At 43.3% G+C, this 27,723-nt stretch overlaps 1 protein-coding gene and 1 long non-coding RNA gene across 2 annotated transcripts; both read left to right on the plus strand.

Annotated features, from left to right (window-relative positions):
• Positions 1 to 612: 612 nt before the first annotated feature.
• On the plus strand, positions 613 to 8,006 carry LOC110516094 (CD5 antigen-like). Its single transcript, XM_090211810.1, has 10 exons — positions 613 to 624; positions 3,433 to 3,462; positions 3,694 to 3,769; positions 4,433 to 4,716; positions 6,076 to 6,376; positions 6,502 to 6,780; positions 7,069 to 7,130; positions 7,243 to 7,558; positions 7,662 to 7,750; positions 7,872 to 8,006. The coding sequence occupies exons 1-10, from the start codon at positions 613 to 615 to the stop codon at positions 8,004 to 8,006; spliced, it is 1,584 nt and encodes a 527-aa protein (XP_090067936.1).
• An 8,969-nt stretch (positions 8,007 to 16,975) lies between these two features.
• Positions 16,976 to 26,313, plus strand: LOC149974797 (uncharacterized). The gene is made up of 2 exons (XR_016488757.1): positions 16,976 to 17,253; positions 24,540 to 26,313. It is a non-coding gene; the product is annotated as an uncharacterized LOC149974797 (long non-coding RNA).
• Positions 26,314 to 27,723: the final 1,410 nt, after the last annotated feature.

The raw sequence follows: 27,723 nt of genomic DNA on the forward strand, positions 1-27,723 counted from the left end.
TTAGAGTCAGTGTGTGGGGGCACCGGTTAGAGTCAGTGTGTGGGGGCACCGGTTAGAGTCAGTGTGTGGGGGCACCGGTTAGAGTCAGTGTGTGAGGGCACCGGTTAGAGTCAGTGTGTGGGGGCACCGGTTAGAGTCAGTGTGTGGGGGCACCGGTTAGAGTCAGTGTGTGGGGGCACCGGTTAGAGTCAGTGTGTGGGGGCACCGGTTAGAGTCAGTGTGTGGGGGCACCGGTTAGAGTCAGTGTGTGGGGGCACCGGTTAGAGTCAGTGTGTGGGGGCACCGGTTAGAGTCAGTGTGTGGGGGCACCGGTTAGAGTCAGTGTGAGGGGGCACCGGTTAGAGTCAGTGTGTGGGGGCACCGGTTAGAGTCAGTGTGTAGGGGCACCAGTTAGAGTCAGTGTGTGGGGGCACCGGTTAGAGTCAGTGTGTAGGGGCACCGGTTAGAGTCAGTGTGTGGGGGCACCGGTTAGAGTCAGTGTGTAGGGGCACCGGTTAGAGTCAGTGTGTAGGGGCACCGGTTAGAGTCAGTGTGTGGGGGCACCGGTTAGAGTCAGTGTGTGGGGGCACCGGTTAGAGTCAGTGTGTGGGGGCACCGGTTAGTTGAGGTAGTATGAACATTGAGGTAAAGTTAAGTGACTATCTAGAAGAAAAAGAAACGCACACCTATTCAGGCGAGGTGCTGGCTAGAGGTGCTGGCTAGAGGTGCTGGCTAGAGGTGCTGGCTAGAGGTGCTGGCTAGCGGTGCTGGCTAGAGGTGCTGGCTAGCGGTGCTGGCTAGAGGTGCTGGCTAGAGGTGCTGGCTAGAGGTGCTGGCTAGAGGTGCTGGCTAGCGGAGTAGAAAACCCTGATGAAGACAGCTTGGCTGTCAAAACGTTGGTAATTAAATATTTGCATCTGAGCTCCTAGAGTGTGCAGCTCTCTTTTATTTTCAAGTTAAGTGACTATGCATAGATGACAAAAGAGAGTGGCAGTTTTGAGAGGGGGGGGGGGGGGGGCAATATGAATAGTCTGGGTAACCATTTGACTAGATGTTCAGGAGTCTTATGGCTTGGGGATAGAAGCTGTTTAGAAGCCTCTTGGACCTAGACTTGGCGCTCTGGTACCGCTTGCCGTGCGGTAGAAGAGAGAACACTATGACTGGGTGACTGGTGTCTTTCACAATTTTCAGGGCCTTGCTCTGACACTGCCTGTTATAGAGGTCAGCAAGCTTGACCTCAGTGATGTACTGGGCCATTCACACTACCCTCTGTAGTGCCTTGCGGTCGGAGGCTGAGCAGTTGCCGTACCAGGCAGTGATGCAACCAGTCAGGATGCTCTCAATGGTGCAGCTGTAGAACCTTTTGAGGATCTGAGGACCCATTCCAAATCTTTTCAGTCTCCTGAGGGGGAATAGGTTATGTCGTGCCCTCTTCACGACTGACATGGTGTGCTTGGAGCTCGTTGTCGGTGATCAGGCCTACCACTGTTTTGTCATCAAATTTAACCTCCTATGGAAGAGACGGTTTAAGATCCCGTTAACGGGATCAATTTGACAACAGTCAAACAACAGAAATCTCATAATTAAAATTCCTCAAACATACATAAACTTGTTGTTAATCCCGCCACATTGTCCGATTTCAAAAAGACTTTACGACGAAAGCAGATTATGTTAGGTCAGCACCTCGTCACAGAAAAACAGCCATTTTTCCAGCCAAAGAGGAGTCACAAAAAAGCAAAAATACAGATTAAATGTATCACTAACCTTTGATGATCTTCATCAGATGACACTCATAGGACATCATGTTACACAATACATGTATGTTTTGCTTGAGGAAGTTCATATTTATATCCAAAAATCACGTTATGTTCAGTAATGTTTTGCTTCCAAAACATCTGGTGATTTTGCAGAGATCCACATCAATTTACAGAAATACTCACAATAAACATTGAAAAAATATACAAATGTTATGCGTGGAATTATAGATCCACTTCTCCTTAATGCAACCGCTGTGTCAGATTTCAAAAACACTTTACGGAAAAGCACACCATGCAATAATCTGAGTACGGCGCACAGACACAAAAACAAGCCATACAGACACCCGCCATGTTGTGGAGTCAACAGAAGTCAGAAACAGCATTATAAATATTCACTTACCTTTGATGATCTTCATCAGAATGCAATGTTTTTAACATAAATCTTCAATAATGTTCCAACCGGAGAATTCCTTTGTCTTTAGAATTGCAATGGAACGCAGGTCGCTATCACGTGAGCGAGTGTGATCAGCTCATGCCACTCTGGCAGAGCCCTTACTCAAACAGCTCTCATCCCACCCTCCTTCACAGTAGAAGCCTCAAACAAGGTTCTAAAGACTGTTGGCATCTAGTGGAAGCCTTAGGAAGTGCAATATGACCCCATAGACACTGTATATTCGATAGGCAATGATGTTGGAACATTGCTGCATGGACTTGCTTCCATTCAGCCACAAGAGCATTAATGAGCTCAGGTACAGATGCTGGGCGATTTGGCCTGGATTGCAGTCTGCATTTCAAATCATCACAGGTATTCAATGGGGTTTAGGTTAGCCTCTGTGCATGCCAGTCAAGTTCCTCCACACCGATCTCAACAAGCCATTTCTGTATGGACCTTGCTTTTTGCACAGGGGAATTGTCATGCTGAAACAGGAAAGGGCCTTCGCCAAACTGTTGCCACAAAGTTGGAAGCACAGAATCATCTAGAATGCGATTAGATTTCCCTTCACTGGAACTAAGGGGCCAAACCCAAACAATGAAAACATCCCCAGACCATTATTCCTCCTCCACCAAACTTTACAGTTGGCACTACGCATTAGGACAGGTAGTGTTCTCATGTTATCTGAGTTTTACACCACTCCAGCCAACGCTTGGCATTGACCATGGTGATCTTAGGCTTGTGTGTGGCTGCTCCGTCATGGAAAATTCATCCTGAAGCTCCCAACGAACAGTTATTCTGCTGACGTTGCTTCTAGAGGTAGTTTGGAACTCTGCAGTTAGTGTTGCAACCGAGGACATACGATTTTTATGCTCTACCAATTCACAGTTGAGCAGCTGTTGCTCCTAGAAGTTTCCACTTCACAATAACAGCACTTACAGTTGACCGGGGCCAAACTGACTTGTAGGAAAGGTGGCATCCTATGATGGTGCCATGTTGAAAGTCACTGAGCTTTTCAGTAAGGCCATTCTACAGCCAATGTTTGTCTATTGAGATTGTATTACTGTGTGGAAGGGGTGGGGAAGGGGTGTGGCTGAAATAGAATCCACTAATTTGAAGGGGTGTCCACATACTTTTGTATATATAGTGTATGTACACATGGGTGTTGTTGCACCATGAAAGGTCATGTTGATGTTAATTTAACCTCTGCCTCTCTCTTCCTCTGTCTCTCTCTTTCTCCTCTGTCTCTCTATTTCTCCTCAGATCTTCACGCTCAAAGCGTCAGTCCACCAGGTAGGTAGAGTATAAATCTACAGTGATTATAGCAGTTCAATATTAGTCAACTTTATTATCCCACATGGAGAAATTCATGTGTCCATACAAACCATTCTAAACCCCAATAACAAGTAGTGTTTTATGGAACTACTAATACTTGTCAACCACAAAGCATTACTGCTGTTAGAATAACAGAATCACTGTCATCATCTGTCCTCACCACTGTGTTTTCCTCTCTGCTGTTTACAGCTGAATACTCAGTCAGACTGGTGGATGGGACCACTTCCTGCTCTGGGACAGTGGAAGTCTTCTACAGAGGAGAGTGGTTAGGTCTTTGTACTAGTTGGTGGAGCATGGTGATAGAGGTCAGGTTTGTGTGTAGAGAGCTGGACTGTGGGAATCCTGTAGCTGAATCTGGAGGACCTCTGCTTGAAGATGGAAAACAAAGAGTTATACTAGGTGGTTGCTATGGAAATGAGTCTTCTGTTAGACAGTGTGACATTGTAAGAGGAGGACCTGGTGGCTGTAATGGTAGAACTTATCATCATGTGACCTGTTCAGGTAAGAGACTGGTCATATTGAGAGATTTATTTATACATTATATAATATTGCCATGTATCATGTTTTATGTGTTTTTATTTCATTTAAATAGAGGGAGAGATGTCAGATGTATTTAAACATTATATTTGTGTTTGTCATATTGGTTTATGGGAGATGTTCATGGGCAGATCATTGTAGTTCAGATGGTACTGAAGTGAAGCTGCCTGATGGATGTCCAGCTGTTTATTTTCTATAAAGTGAAGTGAACTTATTCCTGTCTCCTGCCTGCATTATTCCCAACCTGATCCTGAGTGACTAAGAACCAATTTCTACCTCTTACAATATCAAACATAGTAAACTACAATCTTTTATCCAACATATTTGTGTTTAGTCCTTGACAATGTCATCAACAAACTGATTGAATGTTCAACCAACTCTTTTTCTCCAGAGTCTGTGCGGCTTGTGGGTGGAGCTGGTCTCTGCTCTGGGAGAGTGGAGGTGAAGTCCAATCAGTCCTGGGCCTCAGTGTGTGAAGCTGACTTTGACCGGCAGGATGCAGAGGTAGTCTGTGGGGAGCTTGGCTGTGGGTCTCCTGCAGCTCTACAGGGGGGGCTCTATGGAGAAGGTGAGGGTCAGACCTGGGATAAAGAGTTCCAGTGTAAAGGCAAAGAGTCCCTTCTCCTGGACTGTGACACCTCAGACAGAAAAAACAACACCTGCCTACCTGGTAATGCTGTTGGACTCACCTGCTCAGGTAAGAAACAGTTTGTCACTCAATCAACATTGTTTCTCACCTGGAGTAAAGAAATGAGCGACAATATAGGTGTGTTTTAGTGAGAAAATAGTAAGATTACTGTCTCTCTCTTTTCTTTTCTCAGAGCCTGATGATGTGAGGCTGGTGGGAGGAGGCAGTCGCTGTGCTGGTGGAGTGGAGTGGTACGACCAGGGAGAGTGGAGGACTGTGGGAGCTGAAGACTGGGATGTAGCTGCAGTTGTGTGTAGACAGCTGGGCTGTGGGTCCACTGTTTCAGTACTACTTGGAGACACCACTAGAGCTTTTAGACTTTCCTGTTATGGGTCTGAGTCTTCACTGAGGGAGTGTTCCAGAAGTTATGATCTCTCTCCTGGACTCACAGTGATCTGCTCAGGTAATAACAAGATACACTATATGGCCAAAAGTATGTGGACATTAGTGGATTCGGCTATTTCAGCCACACCTGTTCCTGACAGGTGTATAAAATTGACCACCTTGCCATGCAATTTCCATAGACAAACATTGGCAGTAAAATGTCCTTTCTGAAGGTCTCTGTGAATTTCAACGTGGCACATCTAGGAGCAACAACGGCTCAGCCGTGAAGTGGTAGACAACACAAGCTCACAGAACGGACAGTCGAGGGCTGAACCACGTAGAGCGTAAAAATAATCCTCTGTTGTAAAACTCACTGCTGAGTTCCACATACTTTAGTCCATGTATTATATCTCCTTCCTGGACTCACAGTGATCTGCTCAGGAAACATATCAACATATTATAATTATATTCAACTGATTTCCTTCATTCATACAACTTCCTCTGCACCTCTCATGATGACTGTTTAACTTGTCAGTCTGCTTTACTAAATAGATCACTCAGTCAAGTAGGAATCAAATACACCTTAAATATCCCAGAATGCTTTTGTATTTGAGTGTTATCTCAATGAACGTCTCTACTCACAACGACTGTTACAAAGAGAATGAGGGAGGAGGAGAGGAAGAGAGAGAGATGAAAGAGAGAATATATTTGTATCACTGAGTTCTCACCAGTGATGTCATTATAACCAGTAACCTTTTCCACTATTGGCCCAGCCAATCCTGACCGTGACATAATGAATCAGACCTTGTCGTTAAGCTGTGTGTGAACAGTGAAGTGAACTTATTCCTGTCTCCTGCCTGCATTATTCCCAACCCGATCCTGAGTGACTAAGAACCCATTTCTACCTCTTACAGTATCAAACATAGCAAACTACAATCTTTTATCCAACATATTTGTGTTTAGTCCTTGACAGTGTCATCAACAAAACGGAATGTTCAACCAACTCTTTTTCTCCAGAGTCTGTGCGGCTTGTGGGTGGAGCTGGTCTCTGCTCTGGGAGAGTGGAGGTGAAGTCCAATCAGTCCTGGGCCTCAGTGTGTGAAGCTGACTTTGACCGGCAGGATGCAGAGGTAGTCTGTGTGGAGTTTGGCTGTGGGGCTCCTGCAGCTCTACAGGGGGGGCTCTATGGAGAAGGTGAGGGTCAGACCTGGGATAAAGAGTTCCAGTGTAAAGGTAATGAGTCCCTTCTCCTGGACTGTGACACCTCAGACAGAAAAAACAACACCTGCCTACCTGGTAATGCTGTTGGACTCACCTGCTCAGGTAAGAAACAGTTTGTCACTCAATCAACATTGTTTCTCACCTGGAGTGAAGAATATGAGAGACAATATAGGTGTGTTTTAGTGAGAAAATAGTAAGATTACTGTCTCTCTCTTTTCTTTTCTCAGAGCCTGATGATGTGAGGCTGGTGGGAGGAGGCAGTCGCTGTGCTGGTGGAGTGGAGTGGTACGACCAGGGAGAGTGGAGGATTGTGGGAGCTGATGACTGGAACCAGGAGAATGTAGCTGCAGTAGTGTGTAGACAGCTGGGTTGTGGCTCCACAGTTTCAGTATTACCTGGAAACATCACTAGAGGGAATGGAGCTTCCTGTTCTGGGTCTGAGCCTTCACTGAGGGATTGTTATAGAATGTATGATCTACGTCCTGGACTCACAGTGATCTGCTCAGGTAATAACAATAGATTATAATTACATTCAACTGATTTCCTTCATTCATACAACTTCCTCTGCACCTCTCATGATGACTGTTTAGCTTGTAAATCTGCTTTGCAAAATAGATCACTCAGTCAAGTAGGAATCAAATACACCTTAAATATCCCAGAATGCTTTTGTATTTGAGTGTTATCTCAGTGAACGTCTCTACTCACTACCACTGTCACATGTCATGTTATTGTCATATCTAAATGAGGACAGTAGTTGAGGAGCTACGTTTTCTTTTTCTCTCCTCTTGTTCCAGATGTCCTGCTTCAGCCTGATATCAACATATGTTGTCTCAGTGACTGTAGGCCCACTACTCATGTTGCCCTGTGAGGGAGGGTGGCTGGCACTGTTACATGCTGATGTTATTGTCATATCTATAGGAAACTAGTTGAAGAGGTTTTTCTTGTTCTCTTTTATTGTTACAGATCTCCTGGTCCAGCCTGATATCTTCCTGACTGACTCAATGGGAGGGGTCTTCAGGGGCCACCAGGGGCCCGAGATGTTCAGGGGCTACAGCTTCACCATCACCTGCTCCACTCAGCCACAGTACCCAGGAGGCTCCTTCCTCCTCACGTTCACCGGCTCCAACAGAACCCAGACCCAGCCAGCTGTCAATCACTCTGCTGCCTTCCTCTTCCCTGCTGCAGATGACTCCCACCAAGGGAACTACAGCTGTGTTTATGACAATTATGTTTTCTCTCATAACTTCTCCTCTGAGAGTGAGCTCCTCTCCCTCACCATCACAGGTAACTGAACATGAACCAAACTTATAACTTTGTCAATGACAGATTTCCCACAGATCTATGTGATGATGATCAGTCCCCTCATCAAAGGTGTTTCTGTTTGCAGCCTCTCCTCTGCCAGCCTTCATCATCAGACACGTTGTAGTGCTGCTGATCCTACTGACATCCATCACCACCTCCTACCTGTACTACAAGGTAAAGACATTTACTCAGAAGTTACAAGTCATTTAAACTAGAGGGAGAGGGTGAGGGGGAGGGAGAGAGAATGGAGATACTAGAGAGTAAGTGTCTGGCTGTTGGTGCTGTGTCTCTCTAGCCCACCAGGAGGCAGAAGAGAGTGAACAGGGTGAGCAGCATGGATCTTTATGTCAATGCCATGGAGATGGTCTCTCTGAGCTCCAGAGCTGAAGCTGGACCGGGAGAGGAGAGAGCAGCCCAGGGGACGGAGTAGGAGTAGAATGAAGCTGACCCTACATGCTGATCTTAGGTCAGTTTTGTGTTTTAATTCGATGGTCAGCAGTGGACTGATGTTTAAAATGTGGTGACAAATCTGAAGTGGTTCTAATTTTAATAACAAGTTCAGAATTAGTTTATCTTTCTAGAACCTTGGAAGAAATCTAAAAGGAGTGACTGCAACCACCATTATTCATTTAGTTTGGTTTTTACCACCAGAGAAACATGGTGTTTTGGGTAACATGGGGTTCTGGTAACATGGGGTTTTGGGTAACATGGGGTTTTGGGTAACATGGTGTTTTGGGTAACATGGTGTTTTGGGTAACATGGGGTTTGGGTAACATGGGTTCTGGGTAACATGGGGTTTTGGTAACATGGGGTTTTGGGTAACATGGGGTTGTGGGTAACATGGGGTTTTGGGTAACATGGGTTTTGGGTAACATGGGGTTTTGGGTGACATGGGGTTTTGGGTAACATGGGGTTTTGGGTAACATGGGATTTTGGGTAACATGGGGTTCTGGGTAACAGGGGGTTTTGGGTAACAGGGGGTTTTGGGTATCATGGGGTTTTGGGTAACATGGGGTTTTGGGTAACATGGGGTTTTGGGTATCATCGGGTTTTGGGGAACATGGGGTTTTGGGTATCATGGGGTTTTGGTAACATGGGGTTTTGGTAACATGGGGTATTTTAAGTAGCTCAGTAATGTCTGTTTTGTGTTCCAGAATGTATTGCTTTTTGCTTTTGTCTTCATCTTATTTAGTGTCTCTTAGATTCTTTATCTTATTTAGTGTCTCTTAGATTCTTTATCTTATTTAGTGTCTCTTAGATTCTTTATCTTATCTAGTGTCTCTTAGATTCTTTATCTTATTTATTGTCTCTTAGATTCTTTATCTTATTTAGTGTCTCTTAGATTCTTTATCTTATTTAGTGTCTCTTAGATTCTTTATCTTATTTAGTGTCTCTTAGATTCTTTATCTTATTTAGTGTCTCTTAGATTCTTTATCTTATCTAGTGTCTCTTAGATTCTTTATCTTATTTAGTGTCTCTTACATTCTTTATCTTATTTAGTGTCTCTTAGATTCTTTATCTTATTTAGTGTCTCTTAGATTCTTTATCTTATTTAGTGTCTCTTAGATTCTTTATCTTATTTAGTGTCTCTTAGATTCTTTACCTTATTTAGTGTCTCTTAGATTCTTTACCTTATTTAGTGTCTCTTAGATTCTTTATCTTATTTAGTGTCTCTTAGATTCTTTATCTTATTTAGTGTCTCTTAGATTCTTTATCTTATTTAGTGTCTCTTAGATTCTTTATCTTATTTAGTGTCTCTTAGATTCTTTATCTTATTTAGTGTCTCTTAGATTCTTTATCTTGAAGTGTTTCCATTATTAGTCCAGGTATTATTATAATCATCTGTTCATTCTTTGTATTTTGAAACATGTTTGAATAAAGGCGTCATCTTTTTCTCAAGTCATTTCGTTTTTGTTGTTGTTTACCTCATGATGTTGTTGATTATAAATGTTATGATATTGATTATTGATTATGTAGTAGATTATTAGTAGATTATTGTTGTGATGTTGCTCTCTAAACTGCCATGTAATGAATGAATGTTTTTAATAAAATGACAGGATGTCAGTCTTGTGTGATTCCCCTCTTGGACAGACTACAACATACAGTATGAATTAACTGAGATCAGTCTGTGTGATTCCCCTCTCGGACAGACTACAACATACAGTATGAATTAACTGAGATCAGTCTGTGTGATTCCCCTTTTGGACAGACTACAACCTACAGTATGAATTTACTGAGATCAGTCTGTGTGATTCCCCTTTTGGACAGACTACAACATACAGTATGAATTAACTGAGATCAGTCTGTGTGATTCCCCTCTCGGACAGACTACAACATACAGTATGAATTAACTGAGATCAGTCTGTGTGATTCCCCTTTTGGACAGACTACAACCTACAGTATGAATTAACTGAGATCAGTCTGTGTGATTCCCCTCTTGGACAGACTACAACCTACAGTATGAATTAACTGAGATCAGTCTGTGTGATTCCCCTCTTGGACAGACTACAACCTACAGTATGAATTAACTGAGATCAGTCTGTGTGATTCCCCTCATGGACAGACTACAACCTACAGTATGAATTAACTGAGATCAGTCTGTGTGATTCCCCTCTTGGACAGACTACAACCTACAGTATGAATTAACTGAGATCAGTCTGTGTGATTCCCCTCTTGGACAGACTACAACATACAGTATGAATTAACTGAGATCAGTCTGTGTGATTCCCCTCATGGACAGACTACAACATACAGTATGAATTAACTGAGATCAGTCTGGTGTGATTTAATTATTATACAGACTACAACATACAGTATGAATTAACTGAGATCAGTCTGTGTTATTCCCCTCTTGGACAGACTACAAAATACAATATGAATTAACTGGTCATACATTTGGCAGGAGGATAGGAAGTGCATCTCAGTCTCCACCTCATTTTGTGGGTTGTGTGCACATAGCCTGTCTTCTCTGGAGAGCCAGGTACTGACCTGTATATAGTCCTGCTATTGTTATTTTACTGCTGCTCTTTAATTACTTTTTACTCTTTAATGACTTGTTACAGGCCAACCCAAGTGGTACTGTTCAGTAGGATAATAGTAGACCAACCCAAGCTGTACTGTTCAGTAGGATAATAGTAGACCAACCCAAGTGGTACTGTTCAGTAGGATAATAGTAGACCAACCCAAGATGTACTGTTCAGTAGGATAATAGTAGACCAACCCAAGTGGTACTGTTCAGTAGGATAATAGTAGACCAACCCAAGCTGTACTGTTCAGTAGGATAATAGTAGACCAACCCAAGCTGTACTGTCCAGTAGGATAATAGTAGACCAACCCAAGTTGTACTGTTCAGTAGAATAATAGTAGACCAACCCAAGCTGTACTGTCCAGTAGGATAATAGTAGACCAACCCAAGCTGTACTGTTCAGTAGGATAATAGTAGACCAACCCAAGTTGTACTGTTCAGTAGGATAATAGTAGACCAACCCAAGCTGTACTGTTCAGTAGGATAATAGTAGACCAACCCAAGCTGTACTGTTCAGTAGGATAATAGTAGACCAACCCAAGCTGTACTGTTCAGTAGGATAATAGTAGACCAACCCAAGCTGTACTGTTCAGTAGGATAATAGTAGACCAACCCAAGCTGTACTGGTCAGTAGGATAATAGTAGACCAACCCAAGCTGTACTGTTAAGTAGGATAATAGTAGACCAACCCAAGTTGTACTGTTCAGTAGAATAATAGTAGACCAACCCAAGCTGTACTGTTCAGTAGGATAATAGTAGACCCACCCAAGCTGTACTGTTCAGTAGGATAATAGTAGACCAACCCAAGCTGTACTGGTCAGTAGGATAATAGTAGACCCACCCAAGCTGTACTGTTCAGTAGGATAATAGTAGACCAACCCAAGCTGTACTGTTCAGTAGGATAATAGTAGACCAACCCAAGCTGTACTGTTCAGTAGGATAATAGTAGACCAACCCAAGCTGTACTGTTCAGTAGGATAATAGTAGACCAACCCAAGCTGTACTGTTCAGTAATATAATAGCAACAGTAGTGATACATGGTTAGGTAGGACACAAGATATCTGTTAGATAGGAGCAACAGTAGTGATACATGGTTAGGTAGGACACAATATATCTGTTAGATAGGAACAACAGTAGTGATACATGGTTAGGTAGGACACAAGATATCTGTTAGATAGGAACAACAGTAGTGATACATGGTTAGGTAGGACACAAGATATCTGTTAGATAGGAACAACAGTAACGTTATTGATTCATACCCTCAATGTGAAGTGATATTAATCAAAAAATACAGAGCACAAGTACAACCCTTTTATATAAACCTTTTACGGTAGTAAGAAAATAAACATTCACTTAATATTTCAATAAGTCACCTGCTAGTAAATCACCTGCTGGTAATAACTAGCGTGACATTGTAGTGCAGAGACCAACGGTGCTCGTTAGCTCGTCATTAACACGGCTAGCTAAGACAGCAACAACTTGGTTAACTGGCTGAAATAGGTCTTCAATTCATGAACGGCTAAATACATATATACAGAGCCACATTCGCTATTGACTTTAGGATATATGAACCAGTTTTCCAAAACCACTATTGTGTTATACAGTTTGAAACAGTTTTTATGTACAGAGGAAGAGGACTCGAACCTGCTCTCAGAATATCTGTCAGACTGAGGAGCGGGCAGACCAACTTCCCAAATAGGGGAGAAGCACTCAAAACACACTAGTTGTTCTTTCAAAGAAAATAATACAAAAATGGTAGGTCCGAAGACCTCTCATATTACCAACCTTACTACAATGGCAGCAAATATTTTAATGAATTCAGTAACACATAATGAAAGGAAACGTTATTTATATCACCCCTTTTCCTGGGGTGAATGGTTTCACCCACGACTCTCGCGGAACTGAGGCTTTGACATCAACAGTTTCACTTTGTTCCACCTTTGGTGAGCAAAACAGCTAATAACGTAGCTAAATACTGACATTATCCTCCATCGAGATATCTGTTCATATCTAAATACATGGCTCTGCTTTGGTCTATTCCATTGATATTGTCAACCTGAACATTACATTGTGTAGCTCCCTTCAGTAACCACGAGCACAACCGTTTCTTGATTTTAACTGGCGGCTTTATTCTGTAGTTTTAGTCAGAATTATCACCTTCCGTGATATAAAGTAAATGAAAAATACAGTTAAGCACACTCTTACAACCTTATCTTACGAGTGACTTATTAGCTTGGTATAACTCTGAAGTGCTTACATACATAACAGTTTAACCGGCGTTATAACGGGTTCAGATTAAACACATGAATAAAGGAGAAAATACCTCTTGAAAAAATACGGCTGCTTATTACAGAAGGGAGGAAATCAAACTTGACACTTATTAGTCCTGGCATGAATTCACACTTCATCCTAACATACACTCTTCAACCTTTATGAACTACACCCGATGACATGAAAACTTAGCTAACGCAGCGCAGGATTGCCTTCCCTCCAAAAGTGTGTTGCTACAATAAGGATCCCCGTTACAACAATTACAATTAGCTACGTAGTTCCGCTTGTATTATCATTTCCCCCGCACAGCGGACACGTAAACAATTCAAACAAAAGACAACGACATAACCTGTAAGTCTAACTGTCAGTTACACATTGAACATGTGAGTCATTTAGCAGACGCTCTTATCCAGAGAGACTTACAGTAGTGACTGGATACATTTTCAGACGTTGCATTGGCAGGACAATTCCATTAGTAGTTGGGAGGAGAGCAGAAACAGCCTAACACCTCCACTGATACTGTGTAACCTGTCTGCAGTCAACCAGTCATCCAGACTGAAGTGAAGGCCTTGTTACAGAATGAAAACACCTTCTCTTTCGTCGGCATGGCAACCTGTAAACATGTCAGTGGCGTCTGTGGGAGAAATTAGGTACATATATGGATAAATATACTGTCCTATATAAAAGAGGGATGCATTTGCCATTCTGGTAAGGTACATTGTCTATTGTATAGGACAGGAAGCCAGAGTGGGGCCATGGGAGAGGGCAACACCTAGGGCAGCTGGACATACAAAGATCAGAGGTTATCTAAGGACGGGGGGTTCAGCCAAAGGACCAATTGATGGATTACAGACATCAATCACATCACAGGAGACAAGTCTGTTTGATCTTAGACAACCATATGAAGAGAAGGCGACCAGAACAGCTAGGCACCCTAAAGCTAAAGGAGATGAAAGACACCAAAAGGGACACATGGAGTTAATTACAGGGTATGAACACAGGCCACAGGAAAGGGGAATGTATAGTATTTTTAGTATAGCTGAGCATGCTAAAAACAGAAGAGACACATAGTCTGCTGACCCTAGATAACACACAAACAGGAGAACGCATTAAGCTGAGTGAAGGGTCAAAGCAAGGGTCTTGTCACCATTAGGATCTAATGGAAAGCAGATGGGGGCGTTATTGGGCTGAACAAGCAGGAAGCACGGATTGGGATGTAACTTAATTTGCATATGGGAGGGACTTATATGGTAGGTGTATAACTCAGAGCGAGGGCTCTGAAAAAGTGTGTGTGTTCCGCGGACCGCTCCGGCTTATGATACTGTTGTATTAAAAGTCTATATTGATTTTCACAAAGTTCTTGGTTGTGTCATATTTGAACCGATTTGCCACTACACGTCACAATGTTGCACAACAGCAGCAGAACATTGGATGGAGGGTCATTGTATCATTACACAGTGTCCCTGTCTATTCTACTGTATTGGTACATGTGGTATTACAATACATTAGAAGATCTGTAGACGGCAGCATTGAAACAATTTACAACACATCGTCAACTAGCAACCTACTCTGTTTCAGTGCTGTTTAAATATCCCACTTATTTTATTCTGCTGTTAGAGGCCATCAGTAGAGACAGTCAGGAAAATAGTCTTTGTAGCAAGGTTTTTTACTGTCAAACCTGGGAAGTGTGTCTATATAGGTAAGTATATATACAATTAGGATTTTACTTTAATGTCAAATGTACTGTAACTGTCTAGTTGTTTTATTTATGTTTTAACCTTTATTTAACAAGTCAGTTAAGAACAAATTCTCATTTTCAATGACGGTCTAGGAACAGTGGGTTAACTGCCTTGTTCAGGGGCAGAACAACAGATGTTTACCTTGTCATCTCGGGGATTTGAATATAGGCCTACACTCTTAAATAAAAGGTGCTATCTAGAACCTAGAAGGATTCTTCCACTGTCCCCATAGGAGAACCCTTTGAAGAACCCTTTTAGTTCCAGGTAGAACCCTTTGGGGTTCCATTTAACAGAGGGTTCTACATGGAACCAACATGAGTCAAATGTACTGTCTAGTTGCGAAGAGAATCTAAATATGTTGTTTACTGATCTCCTCTCCATTCTAGCACCATACGTTCTGTTGATTACTGATCTCCTCTCCATTCTAGCACCATGCGTTCTGTTGTTTACTGATCTCCTCTCCATTCTAGCACCATACGTTCTGTTGTTTACTGATCTCCTCTCCATTCTAGCACCATACGTTCTGTTGTTTACTGATCTCCTCTCCATTCTAGCACCATACGTTCTGTTGTTTACTGATCTCCTCTCCATTCTAGCACCATACGTTCTGTTGTTTACTGACCTCCTCTCCATTCTAGCACCATACGTTCTGTTGTTTACTGATCTCCTCTCCATTCAAGCACCATACGTTCTGTTGTTTACTGATCTCCTCTCCATTCTAGCACCATACGTTCTTCAGAAGCTGGACAGCATATGAATAGAATCCATCTTCTCTCACCCTCTCCCCTCAAGACCAACATCACACAAGATGCTTCAGAATAACAACAACAAGAAGCTGGTGAAGTTGCTACCAAACAGGAACAACCATGACAACAACACCAAGCTGGTGAAGTTGCTACCCAACAGGAACAACCATGACAACAACAACAAGCTGGTGAAGTTGCTACCCAACAGGAACAACCATGACAACAACACCAAGCTGGTGAAGTTGCTACCCAACAGTAACAACCATGACAACAACAACAAGCTGGTGAAGTTGCTACCAAACAGGAACAACCATGACAACAACAAGAATCTGGTGAAGTTACTACCAAACAGGAACAACCATGACAACAACAACAAGCTGGTGAAGTTGCTACCCAACAGTAACAACCAATATGTTTAAGTTATATAGTCTACCAAGTGTTAATGTCACTACCATGGATGTAGAAGTTATATAGTCTACCAAGTGTTAATGTCACCACCATGAATGTTTAAGTTATATAGTCTACCAAGTGTTAATATCACCCCCATGAATGTAGAAGTTATATAGTCTACCAAGTGTTAATGTCACCACCATGAATGTAGAAGTTATATAGTCTACCAAGTGTTAATGTCACTACCATGAATGTTTAAGTTATATAGTCTACCAAGTGTTAATGTCACCACCATGAATGTTTAAGTTATATAGTCTACCAAGTGTTAATGTCACTACCATGAATGTTTAAGTTATATAGTCTACCAAGTGTTGATGTCACCACCATGGATGTAGAAGTTATATAGTCTACCAAGTGTTAATGTCACCACCATGAATGTAGAAGTTATATAGTCTACCAAGTGTTAATGTCACCACCATGAATGTAGAAGTTATATAGTCTACCAAGTGTTAATGTCACCACCATGAATGTAGAAGTTATATAGTCTACCAAGTGTTAATGTCACCACCATGAATGTTTAAGTTATATAGTCTACCAAGTGTTAATGTCACCACCATGAATGTAGAAGTTATATAGTCTACCAAGTGTTAATGTCACCACTATGGATGTAGAAGTTATATAGTCTACCAAGTGTTAATATCACCACCATGGATGTAGAAGTTATATAGTCTACCAAGTGTTAATTTCTATCCTACTGTGATACTTGTGAGTTGATGTGATGTCATTGATGATTTCTAACCGATTCACCTGGATGTTGTTTTGTTCTTTTCTTATTTGAATAAACTCCAGACTTGAATGTAGTTTGTAGTCATTTACAGGACAGGAGAGAGAGATAGGACTGACAGACTGGGTTGGTAGGAGGAGACAGGAGAGGAGGGAGCGAGAGATGGGAGAGTGAGATAGGACTTATTAACAGACTGGGTTGATAGAAGGAGACAGGGGAGGAGAGAGAGTAGGTGAGGAACATAGTGTGTAAAAGGTGACTGTGGCTGTGCAGATGAAGATAGCTGACTTTGACAGCACCAGGGCTCATCTGTCTAGAGTTACCACAGATCACACTATTCTCTGGTCCTTTCTAACAGATTTCCACACAGTGGAGTCCCTGCAGATTGTGAAAAACAGGATGTGCCACACACTGCGGTCACACCCAAACAGCTCTTTGCTGAATGCCCAGACTTAACACTAAGTCACACAAGACAAGTTTTTATCAGTGGAAAAAAACTAGCATTTAACAACACTGATGTCAGTGTTTCCTTCTGATTTGCTTAACAGTTTGCCACATAATTGAAGTAAGGAAGTAATGAGATAGAAGTCATATAGCCTAGCAGTATTTCTCACTCTTCAGTCCTCTCTTCATGACAGTAGACGTGTTTCGCTCAGTGGAGCCCCAGTTAGAGAAAGATATGATACCTGCAGTGATATTGATGATCCTGTTCTGGAGCACAGGTATGTTTTTCGAAATTGTAAGATATGTTACAATTTGTGCGGCTAGTAAAATAACATCCAGCTGGAAGCAGACAGTAAAAATGTGTCTCAAAGCAGGACAATGATGTGATCACCTGTAAATGTACTTTACTGTAGTCTAACTGTCCATCTGGGGACAGGCACTAATATCAGTTAAGGTGTGATGGTCAGTCTTATTAGAACCAAGGTAAGACCCAAATGCAGACAACAGGGTTCAGGCAAAGACAGGTCAAGGCAGGGAGGGGTCGATAGTCCAGAGTAGGGGGGCAAAGGTACAGGACGGCAGGCATCCTCAGGGTAGGTAGAGATCTGTAATTCAGAGGAAGGCAGAGGTACAGATCAGCAAGCAGGCTCAGGGTCAGGCAGGTGGCCTCAGAGTCAGGACAGGCAGAGTGGTCAGGCAGGTGGGCTCAGAGTCAGGACAGGCAGAGTGGTCAGGCAGGTGGGCTCAGGGTCAGGACAGGCAGAGTGGTCAGGCAGGCGAGCTCAGAGTCAGGGCAGGCAGAGTGGTCAGGCAGGCGGGCTCAGAGTCAGGACAGGCAGAGTTGTCAGGCAGGTGGGCTCAGAGTCAGGGCAGGCAGAGTGGTCAGGCAGGCGGGCTCAGAGTCAGGACAGGCAAGGGTCAAAACCAGGAGGACATGAAAACAGAGACTGGGAAAAATCCTAAATACACAGGGGATAATGGGGAAGATGGGCTTCACCTGGAAGGGGGTGGAGATAATCACAAAGACAGGTGAAACAGATCAGGGTGTGACACAATGTTCTCTCTAAGCTGCAGATAAATCAGCCAATAGCGAGAAACACAAGATTGAACTTCACTAACTTTTCTAGAGCACCGAACTGGTCGATCTCCATGGTATTCCTAGTAGATCGACAAACACTTCTGTAAAAACCCACGATAAAGCCTTGTGTTCCTACTTTTTGGGGGGTCTCGGTCTGTTGGCAGTCGGTGCCCCCGATTCAGTTGCACTGAACGCCGGGTTGATATTGTGTAGTCATAGTAACCAGGAGTGGTATGGTGTTGATATGGTGTCGTCATAGTAACCAGGAATGGTATGGTGTTGATATGGTGTCGTCATAGTAAGCAGGAATGGTATGGTGTTGATATGGTGTAGTCATAGTAACCAGGAATGGCATGGTGTTGATATGGTGCCGTCATAGTAACCAGGAATGGTATGGTGTTGATATGGTGTAGTCATAGTAACCAGGAGTGGTATGGTGTTGATATTGTGTAGTCATAGTAACCAGGAGTGGTATGGTGTTGATATGGTGTCGTCATAGTAACCAGGAATGGTATGGTGTTGATATGGTGTCGTCATAGTAACCAGGAATGGTATGGTGTTGATATGGTGTCGTCATAGTAACCAGGAGTGGTATGAGGTTGATATCTCTGGCGTACCGTTGGACATTATGTATTATTGACCTCTATGGAGAATGTAGCTGTTTGACCTCTATGGAGAATGTAGCTGTTTATCTGTATTATTGACCCCTATGGAGAATGTAGCTGTTTATCTGTATTATTGGCCCCTATGGAGAATGCAGCTGGGATCATGTTCCTGAATTCCCAGAATTCCCTGTTAGGGTGAAAGAGGTTGAGGAGTCAAGGATCAGGGCTGTACAGTAAGTCTCCTATGTGGAGGTGATGAAGAGAGTTGAAGGGAAAAGAGGCCACAGTTCTGAAGAAGAGATGGAGGTGGATGAACCACAACCAGTTGTAAATGTTGTACGTCAATCAAGTGATCTGGAAACACTTATTGTGGAGAAGGTGGTTTTTGTAGCATTTACAGCCACAGTAAAAACAAAACATTGGTGATGGTGTCATGCATCTGACTGTTGTATATTCAGTGTGTCAATGATTGATTGTATCTGTCTCTATGTAAATGAATGAGAGTATATAATATGTTTTATATTGGTCTCATGTTAGAGTATGGGAGGGGTGTATGTGCTAGAGGTCTGTGACCTGAGTCAAGATCAACAGGCCTGATGCTATATGTCAGGAAGAGAGAGAGAACGAGAGAGGAGCAGAGAGAGAGGAGGGGGGGGGGAGGGAGGGAGGTGTCAAAAGACAGAGGACTGACATAGTAACATACAGTCAACTGAATATAGTCAACAGTCAACCAGTAACCTCTTCCACTATTGGCTCAGCTCAGCTTGACCCCTGACCTATGGAACTGAGCGATTGAGAAAACAAAAACAGACAAAAGCAAATGTACTAAATTATATATAATCTCCTCTGCAGAGAGATGTTCATCTTTCCACATTGTGACTGTTGTGGTGAGGTCTTGTTGAGAAATGTCACACCATTTCTCAGTGCTCAATGTCTCAACACTGTTTCTCAAAGGAACCACAACCATTTGTCCTGCTCGTCTCTCACAGTTTAGTTCAGTCTACTGCAAAATAACAGGATATGGAGAAACAGCATTTGGCTGTGAGTTCAGAACCATGAGTCAGTCATGTAGACATAGGGGAAGTATTCTAGCAGAGGGAGCAAGTCTCATCAATACATAGATACACTAGATAAACACTATAACATATTATAATTAAATGTACATATATACATTATTACAGACATTAATTAAATATATAGATACACTAGATAAACATTATAACAGACTTTAGTTAAATGTACAGAAACACTGGATAAACATTATAACAGCAATTTTGCCACCATAGACCCTCTCCGCCACCTGGCTCCACAGGGGGTCTCTCAAGCGGCTGGCTCCACTAGGGCCCTCTCAGCAAGCTGGTCCCTCTTGGGCCCTCTCAGCAAGCTGGTCCCTCTTGGGCCCTCTCAGTCAGTCGGCTGAGAAGGCCATAGTGGAGCAGAGGGGTCATAGTGGAGCAGAGGGGCCATAGAGGAGCAGAGGGGCCATAGAGGAGCAGAGGGGCCATAGAGGAGCAGAGGGGCCATAGTGGAGCAGAGGGGCCATAGAGGAGCAGAGGGGCCATAGAGGAGCAGAGGGGCCATAGAGGAGCAGAGGGGCCATAGAGGAGCAGAGGGGCCATAGAGGAGCAGAGGGGCCATAGTGGAGCAGAGAGGCCATAGTGGAGCAGAGGGCCCATAGAGGTGCAGAGGGCCCATAGAGGTGCAGAGTTAAGAGCCCAACGAAATAGAGTTTGGTCTCAGCCAAAGGACCATGGAACTGAGAGGCTGCTGTTGGTTTGTGGTGAGGTCTTGTTGAGAAATGTCACACCATTTCTCAGTGTTCAATGTCTCAACACTGTTTCTCAAGAGAACCACAACCATTTGTCCTGCTCGTCTCTCACAGTTTAGTTCAGTCTACTGCTAAATAACAGGATATGGAGAAACAGCATTTGGCTGTGAGTCAAGAACCATGAATCAGTCATGTAGACAAAGGGGAAGTATTCTAGCAGAGGGAGCAAATCTCATCAGAACATCATGTGACTTTAGTTAAATACATAGATACACTAGATAAACATAACAGACTTTAATTAAATACATAGATACAGTGGATAAACACTATAACATAATGTTTAAATATATAGATACACTAGATAAACATTACAGACTGTAGTTAAGTACATAGATACACTGGATAAACATTACAGACTTTAGTTAAATATGTAGATACACTAGATAAACATAACAGACTGTAGTTAAATACATAGATACAGTGGATAAACACTATAACATAATGTTTAAATATATAGATACGTTATTACAGACTTTAATTAAATACAAAGATACACTAGATAAACATAACAGACAGTTTTCCACCATAGACCAAGTCAGTCAATACATATCTTTATTTATTAGGTGGAGGCACTGCATCAAATCACATTCTATTGGTCACATACACATGGTTAGCAGATGTTAATGGTCACATACACATGGTATCAGATGTTAATGGTCACATACACATGGTTATCAGATGTTATTGGTCACATACACATGGTTAGCAGATGTTACTGGTCACATACACATGGTTAGCAGATGTTAATGGTCACATACACATGGTATCAGATGTTACTGGTCACATACACATGGTTAGCAGATGTTATTGGTCACATACACATGGTATCAGATGTTACTGGTCACATACACAGGGTTAGCAGATGTTACTGGTCACATACACATGGTTATCAGATGTTATTGGTCACATACACATGGTTAGCAGATGTTAATGGTCACATACACATGGTATCAGATGTTACTGGTCACATACACATGGTTATCAGATGTTAATGGTCACATACACATGGTTAGCAGATGTTAATGGTCACATACACATGGTTATCAGATGTTAATGGTCACATACACATGGTTATCAGATGTTAATGGTCACATACACATGGTTATCAGATGTTAATGGTCACATACACATGGTTAGCAGATGTTAATGGTCACATACACATGGTTATCAGATGTTAATGGTCACATACACATGGTTAGCAGATGTTAATGGTCACATACACATGGTTATCAGATGTTAATGGTCACATACACATGGTTAGCAGATGTTAATGGTCACATACACATGGTTAGCAGATGTTAATGGTCACATACACATGGTTATCAGATGTTAATGGTCACATACACATGGTTATCAGATGTTAATGGTCACATACACATGGTTATCAGATGTTAATGGTCACATACACATGGTTAGCAGATGTTAATGGTCACATACACATGGTTAGCAGATGTTAATGGTCACATGGTTAGCAGATGTTAATGGTCACATACACATGGTTATCAGATGTTATTGGTCACATACACATGGTTATCAGATGTTAATGGTCACATACACATGGTTAGCAGATGTTAATGGTCACATGGTTAGCAGATGTTAATGGTCACATACACATGGTTAGCAGATGTTATTGGTCACATACACATGGTTATCAGATGTTAATGTGAGTGTAGCGAAATACTTGTGCTTCTAGTTCTGACAGTGCAGTAATATCTGACAAGTAATCTAACAATTTCTCAGCAACTACCTACACAAATGTAGAGGGATGGAATAAGAAAATATACATATAAATATGTGGATGAGCCGAACGGCATGATGGTACAGAATGGCATGGGAAAGATGCAGTAGATGGTATAGAGTACAGTCTATACATATGAGATGAGTAATGTAGGGTATGTAAACATTATTAAAGTGACTAGTGAAACCTTTATTAAATCCATTTATTAAAGTGGCCAGAGATTTGAGTCTGTATGTTGACAGCAGCCTCTCTGTGCTAGTGATGGCTGTTTAACAGTCTAATGGCCTTGAGATATAAGTTGTTTTTCAGTCTCTCGGTCCCAGCTTTGATGCACCTGTACTGATCTCGCCTTCTGGATGATAGCGGGGTGAACAGGCAGTGGCTCGGGTGGTTGTTGTCCTTGATGATCTTTTTGGCCTTCCTGTGACATCGGGTGCTGTAGGTGTCCTGAAGGGCAGGTAGTTTGCCCCCGATGACGCATTGTGCAGACCGCACTACGCTCTGGAGAGCCTTGTGGTTGAGGGGGATGCAGTTGCCGTACCTACAGCCCGACAGGATGCTCTCGATTGTGCATCTGTAAAGATTTTGAGGGTTTTAGGTGACAAGCCAAATTTCTTCAGTGGACCATTTCAGTTTGTCCGTGATGTGTACGCCGAGGAACTTTCTCCGCTACTGTCCCATCGATTTATTTTTATTTTACCTTTATTTAACCAGGCAAGTCAGTTAAGAACAAATTCTTATTTTCAATGACTGCCTAGGAACAGTGGGTTAACTGCCTGTTCAGAGGTAGAACGACAGATTTGTACCTTGTCAGCTCGGGGTTTTGAACTTGCAACCTCCCAGTTACTAGTCCAACACTCTAACCACTAGGCTACCCTGCCGCCCCACTAGGCTACCCTACCGCCTCTGTGCTGTTTCCTGAAGTCCACGATCATCTCCTTTGCTTTGTTGACGTTGAGTGAGAGGTGGGTTTTTTTTCACCACACTTTCCTGCTCTCACCTGCTCCCTGTAGGCTGTCTCGTCGTTGTTTGTAATCAAGCCCACTACTGTTGTATCGTCTGCAAACTTGATGACCGAGTTGGAGGCCACGCAGTCATGGGTGAACAGGGAGTACAGGAGGGGGCTGAGCACGCACCCTTGTGGGGCCACAGTGTTGAGGATCAGTGAAGTAAAGATGTTGTTTCCTACCTTCACCACCTGGGAGCGACCTGTCAGAATGTCCAGGACCCAATTGCACAGGGCGGGGTTGAGACCCAGGGCCTTAAGCTTAGTGATGAGCTTGGAGGGTACTATGGTGTTGAATGCTGAGCTGTAGTCAATGAACAGCAGTCTTACATGGGTATTCCTCTTGTCCAGATGGGACAGGGCATGTGCAGTGTGATGGCGATTGCATCGCCTGGGGACCTGTTGGGGCGATCTGCAAACTGAAGTGGGTCTAGGGTGTCAGGTAAGGTGGAGGTGAAATGATCCTTGACTAGTCTCTCAAAGCACTTCATGATGACGGAAGTGAGTGCTACGGGGCGATAGTCATTTAGTTCAGTTACCTTAGCTTTCTTGGGAACAGGAACAATGGTGGCCATCTTGAAGCATGTGGGGACAGCAGACTGGGATAGGGATTGATTGAATATATCCGTAAACACCCCAGCCAGCTGGTCTGCGCATGCTCTGAGGACCCGGCTAGGGATGCCGTCTAGGCCAGCAGCCCTGCGAGGGTTAACACGTTTAAATGTCTTACTCACGTCAGCCACAGAGAAGGAGAGGGGGGACCCGCAGTCCTTGGTAATGAGCCGTGTCGGTGGCATTGTATATCCTCAAAGCGGGCGAAGAAGGTGTTTAGCTTGTCTGGTGGCAAGACGTCGGTGTCTCAAGATGTCGGTGTCTCAAGATGTCAGTGTCTGTGATGTGGCTGGTTTTCATTTTGTAATCCGTGATGGCCTGAAGACCCTGCCACATATGTCTCGTGTCTTGGCCGTTGAATTGCAACATTTTTTCCCTATACCGACATTCCGCTTCTTTGATTGATTGTTCCTTTCGTTTTTGACCTCGACATTGTTGCTGGATCGATCCTTTCATAGTTAACATGCTGTCTCTGCTAGCATGCTAATGCTAACGGCGCTAGCCTCATATCTGGGTGCCTCACTCTAGTTCCCGAAAGAGCAGCATACTGATGAGTCAACTTTGCTTTCAAACTTTGTAATCATCTGTAAAATTGTAATTGAGAATTCTGTTTTACATGCTCAGTCACACCAACAGATGTACACAGACATGTTGTTGACCTGTATACTTACTGTCACTTTGTGTGTCTCTCTTTCAGATCTGCCTGACAGCCTCACCCAGAAGACACTGGGCCTTTCTAGACTGACAAAGCAGAGATGGGTGGCTGACAAGGAAACATAAAACACAACACACATTATCCACAATGTAAATACGTTGTAATTACTTGTTAATTTCATGTTTTGCTGCATTTTATTTGAGGATTGGAGAGATCTACTCCTTCATGTCCGTTCTCAATATCTACAGAATTACTCTCGATATCAAATTAAAGGGGCATTGATAATATTGTAAAGGACTAAGGCTTCATGTTTACAGAAGAACTGTAAGAGGAAATGATGTTCTTTTTATCTGAGTTGAAAACATGCCTCTCTCTCCCACAATGAACATGACTCACACACATTGTCAATAAGAATTTGTTCTCGACTGACTTGCCAAGTTAAATATAATAAAAACATTTTTTTAAATATACCACCACAGACAGATGCTGGCACTTAACCCACTCAGTGAGCTGTATACCACCACAGACAGATGCTGGCACTTAACCCACTCAGTGAGCTGTATACCACCACAGACAGATGCTGGCACTTAACCCACTCAGTGAGCTGTATACCACCACAGACAGATGCTGGCACTTAACCCACTCAGTGAGCTGTATACCACCACAGACAGATGCTGGCACTTAACCCACTCAGTGAGCTGTATACCACCACAGACAGATGCTGGCACTTAACCCACTCAGTGAGCTGTATACCACCACAGACAGATGCTGGCACTTAACCCACTCAGTGAGCTGTATACCACCACAGACAGATGCTGGCACTTAACCCACTCAGTGAGCTGTATACCACCACAGACAGATGCTGGCACTTAACCCACTCAGTGAGCTGTATACCACCACAGACAGATGCTGGCACTTAACCCACTCAGTGAGCTGTATACCACCGTAAGCAAACAGGAAACCGCTCATCCAGAGGTGTTCCTAATGGCCGGGGATGCAGGGAAACTCAAATCACTTTTACCTCATTTCTACCAGCATGTTAAATGTGCAACCAGAGGGGGAAAAACTGTAGACCCCCTTTCCTCCACACACAGAGACGCGTACAAAGCTCTCCCTCTAGACCCCCTTTCCTCCACACACAGAGACGCGTACAAAGCTCTCCCTCGCCCTCCATTTGGCAAATCTGACCATCATTCTATCCTCCTGTTTGCTGCTTACAAGCAGGAAGCACAAGTGACTGGGTCAGTACAGAACATCACTTGGGATAAGCTTCCTGCCATCCAGGACCTCTATATCTGGCGGTATCAGAGGAAGGTCCTAAATATTGTCAAAGACTCCAGCCACCCTAGTCATGGACTGTTCTCTCTGCTACTGAAGGGTTCAAGTTGATTCTGGGGGTCTTCTAAAGACCCCACTATTGATTATGTTGTTATTCATTTGCTTACATGTCATTGTACTTATACTCACTGTATAGCTGAATATTGAGGCCTCTCTGTGTGTAGCTCTCTGCCAAAACCGCAGACCCGTGTCTGTGAGAAGAGGTGAGAAAAGGGCCTGTGGATGACAGCGAGACAGAGTGACTGTCTGTTTTTCTCTGAAACCAGGGCAGATTTACATACTGCTGAGACAGGTTCTCAGAAACCTTGTGTTTAGAATAACTGGGTCTTTAAACTGCACATGCAGGGTTTGACACCAAGAGGTTTGATCTATAGAAGATCCTGTCTTTCTTTAGTTCACAACTCAGGAGAGACATCAGTTGTATGTTGATCTTTGACTTCTGTCAACAGCTGTATTCTAAATAAAATATCTTAATTTTATTTATTCACATTTTGATTATTCCTTATTTGTTAAAAGTAAGCAACAAACCAACACTACCACTCACCAAGCGGTACCGGAGCGCCAAGTCGAGGTCCAAAAGGCTTCTCAACAGCTTCTACCCCCATAAGACTCCTGAACAGCTAATCAAAGGGCTACCCAGACCTCTTCCACACTGCTGCTACTCTCTGTTTACTATCTATACATAGTCACTTTAACTCTACCTACATATTACCTCAATTAATTCAACTAACCGGTGACCTGCACATTGACTCTGTACCAGTACCCCCTGTATATAGCCTCCACATTGACTCTGTACCGGTACCCCCTGTATATAGCCTCCGCATTGACTCTGTACCGGTACCCCCTGTATATAGCCTCCGCATTGACTCTGTACTGGTACCCCTGTATATAGCCTCCACATTGACTCTGTACCGGTACCCCCTGTATATAGCCTCCACATTGACTCTGTACTGGTACCCCTGTATATAGCCTCCACATTGACTCTGTACCGGTACCCCCTGTATATAGCCTCCACATTGACTCTGTACCAGTACCCCCTGTATATAGCCTCCACATTGACTCTGTACCGGTACCCCCTGTATATAGCCTCCACATTGACTCTGTACTGGTACCCCTGTATATAGCCTCCACATTGACTCTGTACCGGTACCCCCTGTATATAGCCTCCGCATTGACTCTGTACTGGTACCCCTGTATATAGCCTCCGCATTGACTCTGTACCAGTACCCCCTGTATATAGTCTCCACATTGACTCTGTACTAGTACCCCCTGTATATAGTCTCCACATTGACTCTGTACCTGTACCCCCTGTATATAGTCTCCACATTGACTCTGTACCAGTACCCCTGTATATAGCCTCCACATGGACTCTGTACCGGTACCCCCTGTATATAGCCTCCATATTGACTCTGTACCGGTACCCCCTGTATATAGCCTCCACATTGACTCTGTACTGGTACCCCCTGTATATAGCCTCCACATTGACTCTGTACCAGTACCCCTGTATAGAGCCTCCACATTGACTCTGTACCAGTACCCCCTGTATATAGTCTCCACATTGACTCTGTACCAGTACCCCCTGTATATAGTCTCCACATTGACTCTGTACCTGTACCCCCTGTATATAGCCTCCACATTGTACTGGTACCCCCTGTATATAGCCTCCACATGGACTCTGTACCGGTACCCCCTGTATATAGCCTCCACATTGACTCTGTACCAGTACCCCTGTATAGAGCCTCCACATTGACTCTGTACCAGTACCCCCTGTATATAGCCTCAACATTGACTCTGTACCAGTACCCCCTGTATATAGCCTCCACATTGACTCTGTACCAGTACCCCTGTATAAAGCCTCACTAATGATATTTTACTCATGACCCCCCCC

This window comes from Oncorhynchus mykiss, chromosome 19 (genome assembly GCF_057628025.1).
Source record: "Oncorhynchus mykiss isolate SJ-2025 chromosome 19, ASM5762802v1, whole genome shotgun sequence".
Taxonomy (NCBI): Eukaryota; Metazoa; Chordata; class Actinopteri; order Salmoniformes; family Salmonidae; genus Oncorhynchus; species Oncorhynchus mykiss.